The sequence below is a fragment of the Lepus europaeus genome, chromosome 4 (genome assembly GCF_033115175.1).
Source record: "Lepus europaeus isolate LE1 chromosome 4, mLepTim1.pri, whole genome shotgun sequence".
Classification (NCBI taxonomy): domain Eukaryota; kingdom Metazoa; phylum Chordata; class Mammalia; order Lagomorpha; family Leporidae; genus Lepus; species Lepus europaeus.
The window spans coordinates 130,085,107-130,095,279 of NC_084830.1; the positions used below are offsets into that span (position 1 = coordinate 130,085,107).

At 61.6% G+C, this 10,173-nt stretch overlaps 1 protein-coding gene across 1 annotated transcript; it reads left to right on the top strand.

Annotated features, from left to right (window-relative positions):
- The first annotated feature begins 925 nt into the window (after nucleotides 1-925).
- ARSI (arylsulfatase family member I) lies at nucleotides 926-7,553 on the top strand. The gene is made up of 2 exons (XM_062189713.1): nucleotides 926-1,237; nucleotides 5,062-7,553. Exons 1-2 carry the CDS (start codon nucleotides 927-929, stop codon nucleotides 6,464-6,466), a joined length of 1,716 nt encoding a protein of 571 aa, XP_062045697.1. The 5' UTR covers nucleotide 926; the 3' UTR covers nucleotides 6,467-7,553.
- Nucleotides 7,554-10,173: the final 2,620 nt, after the last annotated feature.

Here is a 10,173-nt window from a genome sequence, read left to right on the forward strand (position 1 = left end):
CTGTGCCAAAGTACTCCATTGCTGGCTCGCAGCGCGGGAGCTGCGGCGCCAGCCCTGCTCTCTCTGTGACTGCAATGAGCTGCCCCTCTTCTAGGGACCTCAGTGTCTTCATCTGTACAATGACCCGGCTGGACCAGACGGTGCGTCCGTCCGTCCTGGGGCTGGCCCTCAGAGATGTTGGGACTCCAGGATTGAGGAATGTCTGGCCGGCCGGCCCGGAACTGTTCCATCAGATTCCAGGCAGCTCCCCTCCCTCGGATCCCCAGTCTCGGCCCGGCCAGGGGCGGGCGCTGGGGCGGTGGCCGAGCCGGCCCGGCCCGGGATTCGCGCCCGGGGGCGGAGCCGTGGCTCGGCGCCCCGCCTTCCCACCTGGGGCTCGGCCGGGCAGATGTTACAACTTTCTCGCATTCCCTCCCGCGGTGTCCCCCTCGGGCCAGCCCCACCCGTGCCTCCCTCCCTCCGGCTCTGGGCTCGTGCCCACCTCCTCGCTGGGAGCCCGACGGCTCTGAGGACTGCGGGCGGGGCGGGAGGCCGGGCCGGGGGGCTGCAGGGTCGAGGTGGGAGGAGAGAGAGAAAAGCAGAGGCGAGAGAAATTGGGAGGCGGGAGGAACGCGGGGCAAAAAGGAAGAGGAGAGTCCGAGGATGGTGGAGAGCGCTTTTTGGGAGCCGCCGCGCCGCGTCTCAGGCTGGCCTGGCTAAGCCGGGGCAGAGGGAGCGAGGGCGGTGCAGGGTGGGCGCCCCGCTGCGGTCGCGCAGGTCCGGCCCCGGCGCCCCACCGCGGGCCCCGGAGCAGCCCCTGCGCCGCCCCCCGGGGCCGCGGATCGCGGTGGTCGCAGCCAGGCCTGCGTGCGGGCCGTGCGCCCTGGGCGCGCGAGGCGCTGAGGCCCCTGGAGCCGTGCGCGCCGGCACGCGCGGCAGCCTCGGCCATGCACGCCCTCACCGGTCTCTCCCTGGTCAGCCTGCTTAGCTTCGGCTACCTGTCCTGGGACTGGGCCGGGTCAAGTCTCATGGCCGATGCTCCCGCGGAGGCCGGCGCGCCGCCCTCTGCCGCTCCACCCCAGCCTCCACACATCATCTTCATCCTCACCGACGACCAGGGCTACCACGACGTGGGCTACCATGGCTCGGATATTGAGACCCCGACGCTGGACCGGCTGGCAGCCGAGGGTGTCAAGTTGGAGAATTACTATATCCAACCCATCTGCACACCTTCACGGAGCCAGCTCCTCACCGGCAGGTAGGCGTGGCCCCGGCCCCAAAGAAACCCAGTCCGCAGATGTCCCCTACCCACCCAAACACACCTTGGGACCTGGGAAATGAGGGGTTCCGCTGATCGTGGCCCTGATGGGCTGCCTGGGCATCCCGGAGTGCCTTGCCCTCTCTGGGCCTCTGTGCCCCCACCCCCACATTCAGTGGGCTCCATCATCTTGGAGGTCTAAGAACAGAGGAGACAGCCTGACACCCCCTTGTTAGAGAACGTGGCAGCCTCTGCCTTTTAACTGAATCTGCTGCTGCTGCAAGTGCTTTTCCCACCCTGCGACACTGAGCCAGTCACTTCGTTTCTGGAAGCCCCAGTTTTCATCTTGGAAAGGAGCTGGGAGGATGGCCCAGACCTGCCCAGCTGTTGGTAGTTGGCAGCTCTGTGTCACTGGGGAGTTTCAGGTCCCCACACTTTGCAGGCTGCACTGGGAGAAAAGCCGAGGACCCGAAAGGTGGACGAGGACACATGCAGGATGTCACGCCCCTTGGAGCCTTGGGCGGTTACTTCACTTCCCCAGTGGCAAAGCCCTCCCCCTTGGCTGGGAGCCCCAGGGGACATGAGGAGTTGTCTGCGGGCAAGGCGGCAGGATGAAAGGAGCCGGGAAGCAGGAGGTGGGGCCGCAGAAGGCAACCTCGGGCCACTTAGCAGCAAATCCTTTGGCAGGGCTGAGCTAATCCTCCTTGGATGGGGGCCAAGGCCCGCTTTCTCCCAAGTCCCACCCGATAGCCGCTTGGTGTGGTCTCAGGACCCACAGTCCCTCTGTGTTTCCTGGGTGGGCCCAGCTCAGTGTCTGTGCCCACTTTCAGGGTCTGTAGGAGAAGGGGCTGAGAGGCCAGACGTTTGGCAAGGGCCCTGGAGCTGGCAATGAAGTGGTGCCCTTTCCGCCTTCGATCTGGCACTGTGTTTATCTGGGCACCGACAGAGCGAGCAGGAGAATGAGGAAGGGGTGGCGTGGGTTCGTGTCCAGATGAAGGGTGGCAGTGATGGTGAAGACCCAGTCCTTGGACGGGGAGGGATCTACAGTTGCAGGAGTTGTGCGCAAGTCAGTATTTCTCTCCCAGGAGATGACTCTGGGCTTAGGTGGCGGCATGAGCAGCCAACGCAGTGCTCCAAGCCCTGATCTGTGCAGTTAGCTGAGTGTGGTCAGCCGCCATGTGCCCTCTGCCCCTTGCAGCGGGCTCTGCGCGCTGGTACTCAGGCCATTAACACCACTGCCAGCTGTGTTTGGGAAGCTGGAGAGAGTCTGCGTGTGTCCTGTTCCTCTCCTGAAGACGGGACCTTGAGCTGGCTGCTCACTTTATTTATTTATTTATTTTAAAGATTTATTTATCTATTTAAAAGTCAGAGTTGCATAGAGAGAGAAGTGAGAGAGAGGCAGTGAGAGAGAGAGAGAGAGAGAGAGAGAGAGAGAGGTTTTCCATCACTGGTTCACTCCGCAGATAGCCGCAACGACCGGAGCTGCACCAGTCTGAAGCCAGGAGCCAGGAGCTTCTTCTGGGTGTCCCACATGGGTGCAGGGGCCCAAGGACTTGGGCCATCATCTACTGCTTTCCCAAGCCACAGCAGAGAGCTGGATTGGAAGTGGAGCAGCCGGGACTCAAACTGGCGCCCACATGGGATGCTGGCGCTGCAGGCAGCGGCCCTACCCACTATGCCACAGTGCCAGCCGTGGCCGCTCACTTTATAAGCCAGTGCACCCAGCACCCCTCACCACCACCACCACCATGAAGAGAGGCTTAGCAGGCCCTGGGGTGCTAGTGCAATCATGAGCTTGGCTGAGGCCACTGGGAGATTATGAGCACGGGGCGAGCAGACCTGGGCTCAGAACTCACCCCCGCGGCTTGCTAGCTGTGTGCTCTTTGCTGCACTTCTGGGAGCCTCAGTTTCATGGTCTGTAGGATGGGAGTAGTAACCGTCTTCCCTGTAGTTCTTTTTAAAGAGAGGATTAAATGAGATAGCGAATGTATGTGGCACATAGTATTAAAAATAGCAGTAGTTGCTAGTTAGAGCTGACAACAACAACAGCTTTAAGATAAGCAAGGGTTCGCTGGCGCCGCGGCTCAATAGGCTAATCCTCCGCCTGTGGCGCCGGCACCCCAGATTCTAGTTCTGGTCGGGGCACCGGATTCTGTCCTGGTTGCTCCTCTTCCATTCCAGCTCTCTGCTGTGGCCTGCGGGGTGCAGTGGAGGATGGCCCAAGTGCTTGGGCCCCTGCACCTGCATGGGAGACCAGGAGGAAGTACCTGGCTCCTGGCTTCGGATCGGCACAGTGCGCCGGCCGCAGCGGCCATTGGGGGTTGAACCAACGGAAAAGGAAGACCTTTCTCCTCTCTCTCTCTTACTAACTCTGCCTGTTTAAAAAAAAAAAAAAAAAAAAAAAAAAAGCTAAGCAGCAGCTAAGCAAGGGAAACCAGAGAAACCGAGGCCAGTGACAGGGTTGAGGTATCCAGTATTCAGGTCTTGGCTTAAGCTGGGTGCAGGGTGGCAGAGGGGGCTGAGAAGAGGGTGGTGTGGGATTCTGACTTGCTTGTGAAATCCCAGGGCTCGTATCTACTCTCAGACTTTTGGGAGTTGAATAAAGGCCCCCAGAAGCAGATTACGGGAGGCCTTGGCCATAGAAGGGGAGGACGGGATACCAGTGACTGGATGGGGACTTCAGCATCCTGCTCAGCAGTGCTGCTCAGGGCGTCGCCTGGGCAAGGGACCATGCGCTCACAGTGGGCACACATGAGCCAGTCGCACAAACCCTGGGAAGTGGGCAAGTCTTAGAGATACCCATTCCCCCCAGCTCGTTCCACATGTGAGCGGACTGACGCCCTGCGAGGGGAGAGGCAGGGCAGCTGAGCTGGCTGAACAGAGGCCCTGCTTGGACTCTGCCTGGATTGCGCTCCAAGTCCCGGCTGTGTCCCTAACCACTGAGTGACCTTGGGCAAGGTCCTTGCCCTCCCCTGGACCTTAGCTTCTTGAGACACGGTAAATAAACTTCAAGGTGAGTTGGGCTCTTCTGGATCTAAAACCTGGAGTGTCCTCATTCATTCATTCATTCATTCCAGAAGTAAACAAGTGTCCTTTAAACATCATTTGGGTGCTAGGACCCCAGGCTGAGTACAGGAACAGTCCCGTCCCATTTCACTGGGCCCTGAGCATGTGCGGCTGATTCTAAGATCGTGGCCATGTGGGACAAGGTCAGCCCATACTAAATGCTGAAGGAATCCCGGGGCAGAAGTGACTTTCTTTGGGGATAACTTTGGGGTTGTGCTTTGAAGAGTGAGTAGGAGTTTGCTTGGGAGAACAGGACTTACCGCAGGGCCCAGAGAAAGTTTGGGTCTTAGAGCTTAGGGACGCGGAAGCCTGGAGCCAGACCTCCTGGGACACAGGCACTTGTTGTGGCAATCAGCGGGTGAGAGGTCTAACCTGCTGAGCCTCCGTGTCCTTGCTTGGGAAGTGGGAGTAATGATATACACCTGCTAGTTTGTGGTGAGCATTTAGCGAGATGGTTGATACTCAGGCTCAGCCAGCACTGAGCACACGGCAAGTGCGTGGTGTTAGCTATCACCACGTTGTAATCAGCTAGGGTTCAGCCTCCTAGCCCTGTGGCCCTGGGTGAGCAGCTTAACCATTCGGAGCTTCAGATGCCAATAATCTCTACTTGCATTGACTCGGAGGAGTCAGAGAGGTCGTGTTGCTGTTTACGCTGCTGGTGCTGGCACTGGAGCCCTGCTCTGGGCCGTGGTGGGGGTTGGCTGGCAGGGGCAGTGGCCTGTAGTTCACCTGTGCCTTCCCCTCCCCCCACACGCCAGGTACCAGATCCACACAGGACTGCAGCATTCCATCATCCGCCCACGGCAGCCCAACTGCCTGCCCCTGGACCAGGTGACCCTGCCCCAGAAGCTGCAGGAGGCCGGTTATTCCACCCACATGGTGGGCAAGTGGCACCTGGGCTTCTACCGGAAGGAGTGCTTGCCCACGCGCCGGGGCTTCGACACCTTTCTGGGCTCGCTGACGGGCAATGTAGACTACTACACCTATGACAACTGTGACGGCCCGGGGGTGTGCGGCTTCGACCTGCACGAGGGCGAGAGTGTGGCCTGGGGGCTCAGCGGCCAGTATTCCACCATGCTCTATGCCCAGCGCGCCAGCCACATCCTGGCCAGCCACAGCCCCCGGCGCCCCCTCTTCCTCTACGTGGCCTTCCAGGCGGTCCACACCCCCTTGCAGTCTCCTCGTGAGTACCTGTACCGTTACCGCACCATGGGCAACGTGGCCCGGCGGAAGTACGCGGCCATGGTGACCTGCATGGACGAGGCGGTGCGCAACATCACCTGGGCCCTCAAGCGCTACGGCTTCTACAACAACAGCGTCATCATCTTCTCCAGTGATAACGGTGGCCAGACCTTTTCGGGGGGCAGCAACTGGCCGCTCCGGGGACGGAAGGGCACGTACTGGGAAGGTGGTGTGCGGGGCCTGGGTTTCGTCCACAGCCCCCTGCTCAAGCGGAAGCGGCGGACGAGCCGGGCCCTGGTGCACATCACCGACTGGTACCCCACCCTGGTGGGTCTGGCGGGAGGCAGCGCCTCAGCAGCTGACGGGCTGGATGGCTACGACGTGTGGCCGGCCATCAGCGAGGGCCGGGCCTCGCCCCGCACGGAGATCCTGCACAACATTGACCCTCTCTACAACCACGCCCAACACGGCTCCCTGGAGGGCGGCTTTGGCATCTGGAACACAGCCGTGCAGGCTGCCATCCGCGTGGGTGAGTGGAAGCTGCTGACCGGAGACCCGGGCTACGGCGACTGGATCCCCCCGCAGACGCTAGCCTCCTTCCCCGGCAGCTGGTGGAACCTGGAGCGGATGGCCAACGTCCGCCAGGCTGTGTGGCTCTTTAACATCAGCGCCGACCCTTACGAGCGAGAGGACCTGGCTGGCCAGCGGCCAGATGTGGTGCGCACGCTGCTGGCCCGCCTGGCTGACTATAACCGCACAGCCATCCCCGTGCGCTACCCGGCTGAGAATCCCCGGGCCCATCCTGATTTTAACGGGGGTGCTTGGGGGCCCTGGGCCAGTGATGAGGACGAGGAAGAGGAGGAGGAAGGAGGCAGGGCTCGAAGCTTCTCCCGGGGCCGCCGTAAGAAAAAATGCAAGATTTGCAAGCTGCGATCCTTCTTCCGTAAACTCAACACCAGGCTGATGTCCCACCGGATCTGATGGGGCCAGCGGGATCTCGGTGTGTGTGTCGGGGGGCAACTGTGCTTCCCCACCGCAGCCTGGCCCTGCTGCTTCTCAGGGAGAGGCCTGGGGTCAGTCTCCCCCTGCAGGGAATGGAGGGCTAGAGCCCCTCGGTGACACGGGGTGGGGCACCTCGTGGGGGTGGGGTGGGAATAAAGCAGCCTGGGCAGCCTGGGTCCCCGTCCTGCCTCTGCCTGGCTGGCACTGTGATCTCAGGTGACCGGCGTGAGCTTTCCGCCTTGGTGTCTTCGTCTGGGAAATGAGCTCTTGTGACTGCGTGACTGGGAGACGCACCCGGGGCCGCAGAGGCATTCCTAGCCAGCGTCTCCACCTTGCAGCTCCCTTAAGGCCCTCCTCGGAGCCCCGGATCTCCCTGGCCTGCGTGGGGGCGGAGCCACGTGGAGGCAACTCCAGGCCTGGACGGCAGCCCCAGAGAAGGCAATCTGGCTGCTCGACAGCGGTATTCTGAGTGCTGAGAGTGGAGGTGCAGGATCAGCGGCGGGGGTCAACCTTCTGGGATCTTCACGTGGTCCCGGACCAGTCCTGGGGTCACCTGATCTCGTGGGGGCTGTGCTGGAAACTCCTCTTCCTGTCCCCAGAACCCTGAGAAACAGCTGTGTCCTTGGCTGCTGCAGTATCCAGGGCGGGGGCAGAGCTGGGTCAGAGCCCCTGAGCCCGCAGTCAGGACACCTGGGCTCTCCTGTGATCTCAGGCACAGCCCTTTGCTATTGGGCTTTGATTTCCCCACTTGCAAATGAGCGTGCTGGCTGTGGCTCTGCCTACCTCACAGGGCTGTGGAGGCCTGGCCAAGGTAAGGGTCCGGAGGAGCCTTGATTAAAGTGACATAACACAGACGCAAGGGACCAGTGCTGTCGGTGAACACGTGTGTGTGCACGCTTGCGTCCTGGGCACAAGGGTGAGTGTATGGGAGGGGGAAGGCGGAGGCAGAGTGTAGGAGTGTGCAGTGTGACCTCTCTGGGCCTCAGTGCCCCCTTGTGTTACAGGGATGATCTCGGAGCCCTTCCTCCACTGGCCGCTCTGGGCATCCCGTGTGCGTGCGTGTGTGTGTGTGTGTGTGTGTGGAGGGGGGAGGGTGGGCAGGAGGGCGTGGGGGCTGCACAGGCTGCTGGCTGTGTAGCGAGCCTCCATCCGCACACTGCGTTCTGCATATCCCCCTTCAGGTTCCAGTCGGCGCAGTGTGTGTAGGCGAAAGCCCTGCTGTGAATTTTGAAAATAGTTATTTTTGTCACTGGCAAAGGAGGCCTGCTAGGACTCGTCAGCTTGTGGATGAGCGGGCTGGGTGGGGTGGGCACGGTGCAGCGGGGGTCTGGGCTCTAGTTACAGAGTGCCTGTTTCTGGGTGAGGGTCTGACCTGGCTGCAGCTGGGAAGTGACCGGCCATGACCTTGGCCCTTTCTCCTAGTCCTGTCCTTTGTACTCTTACAACCCCGAAACTGGAAGCTTCTCCATGCTATGGATGCCAGCTGGTAGGGCAGGGGCCTGCGTTGGCATTTGCCCATTCCCAGGACACTCCTGCTGGTATTGTCCCAGCCATGTGGGTTGGGCCTTCCAGAAAGCATGGTGCCCCAGGTTCATGTGCTGGTCTCTCCCGTGCTGAGTTGGCTCCGCCCCAGGTGGCCCAACCTCCAAGCTCCTGACTCCACTCCTGTTCCCGGGTCCCCTGCCTTTTGGGGCTATGAGGGCGGGGCTGCAGATGGCCCTTCCTGCTCTCCCCTGGGCACTGTGGCCTACTCCCTGTGGTCAACATGGCCCCAAACTAAAAGAGACCCTTTGGGGCTGGGCGTTAGCACCTGCTTCTGGTGTCCCGAGGAGGTTTGGCTCAGGTCTCCGTCCAGAGCTCACCTAGCTCAGAGTCCTATCCACCCCAAGCCTAGCAAATGGCCTGGGAGCTGTGCCTGAGCTTCAGCCTGCAGTCTGGCCCAGGAGGTCCTGGGAGCCGGAAGGCTGGAGGCAGGTGGAGGGTCTCCTGCACTGCCATAAAGGCCTTAGCCTCCTCTGGCTTCTGCCCCCTCCTGCAGCTCCTCAGCAAGGGTGCCTGGGTCTGAAGTTGGTGCCAGACCCCAGACTGGCACTGCCAGGCAGGCACTTGGACCCCCTGGGCCTGTGTAGTGGGGGAGAGGTGGGAGGGAGGCAGAGCAGAGGCAGCCCTGGCTCTTTGGGTCATCGATGGGGGAAATGGATGCCTGTTGAGCCCCCTGTTTCTGTCTTGGCTGGCCCAGATGGCAGCAGATCTGGTAGCTGGAGTGAAGGAGCCGGGCAGGGGTCAGCCTGGGCAAGCTGGGCGCTGCCTCTGGAGTCTTGGGCTCTGCTGACCAGTGCCCCAGCAGCCTGGAGAGAGCCCCACACTGGCTGGAGGGGTGAGCTCGGGGACCCACCCTGCTCCCTGGCACCTTGTCCTCTTCCCATTCCGAGCTTGCTGCCTACCAAGGGACACAGGCAAGCACCCCCAGCAGCACCAGGAAGAGGGAGGGCAGAGCAGGGCCAGGGAAGGAGCACTGTTCTGGGAGTCAGGAATTCTCGACTGCCTGTGACCTGGGCAACTGTGAGAGGGTGTGGGCTCCCCAGCGGGGCCCTGAGACCCCAGGGCTGGGGCGCTGCAGTCTCGCAGAGCTGGACTTGAACCCCGCTGCAAGCCCCTGGGTGGGCCTTCACATCCTGTCTGCAGCATGGGCTCGACAGTGCTGATCTCAGCCGCCGTGGCTGTGAGGTGGAAAGAGTGCAAGGTGCCAAGTGCTTCGCGCAGGGCCTGGCACTAAGGTGGGAATAACTTCTGTTTGTGTCCTTGGCATCAGTGAGCGAACATTTTGCCCTATCTTTCTCCGGAGGAAGTGGGGGCCGCGTGAGGGAAGAGATTTGCAAGCTTGCCCAACCTGGAACCCGGATGCCCTAACTGCAGGCTGTGCTGTGCAACCCTCAGCCCAGCAGCTATTGTGCCCTGTCCTGTGGCTTCCTGCACCACTGCCGCCTGCAAGAGGTACCTCTGTGAGGCTTGCCAAAGGTACTGTGCCGCTCCCTGGCCCTCACTTGCCCCTCTGCTGCACGCAGGCCTGGCACTCCTGGCTGTAGTGAATAACCCAGTCGCCCTCCCCCCAGACCCTCGGCAGGAGCCCCTGCCTCCTGGCCTACTTTGCATGGATTCTGTGCCCCATGCTTGCTACCCGTAGTGGGACAGGCCCCGCGGGGACCCTCTGCAAAGCACGCTTTCTGTGGTGCCTGCCCAGGTCCTGCAAGACCCCGCAGCTAGAGCGTATGCCTGTGAGTACGTGGGAGGGCGGCGGATGGTGGCATTTGCGTTGCTGTCACAATGCCACCGGAGCTCCCATCACCCAAGAACTCAGCTCTGGTTTCCTTTGTGCCTACCACAGCCATGGGTCCCTGCTCGAGCTCCCATGCCCATCTTCATTCTGGCACGTTGGAGCCATGCTCCTACCCCTGGCACCAGCCTGTGGCCCACAGGCCATGTGCTTTGGGGCCACATGCGTGTTGCAGATGGGAGCACACGTGCTGCTCTCAGGCCTGCCATGGCCCTGGGGAGCGGGGAGTCTGGCAGGAAGAATCCCCTGATGCAATCATCGCTCATTCTCTCAGTGCCATAGAGACATGGCTGGCTCCTCGCTGCCTGCCACCACCGGGCACAGCTGGCAGCCTCACAGGCACAGGAGAGAC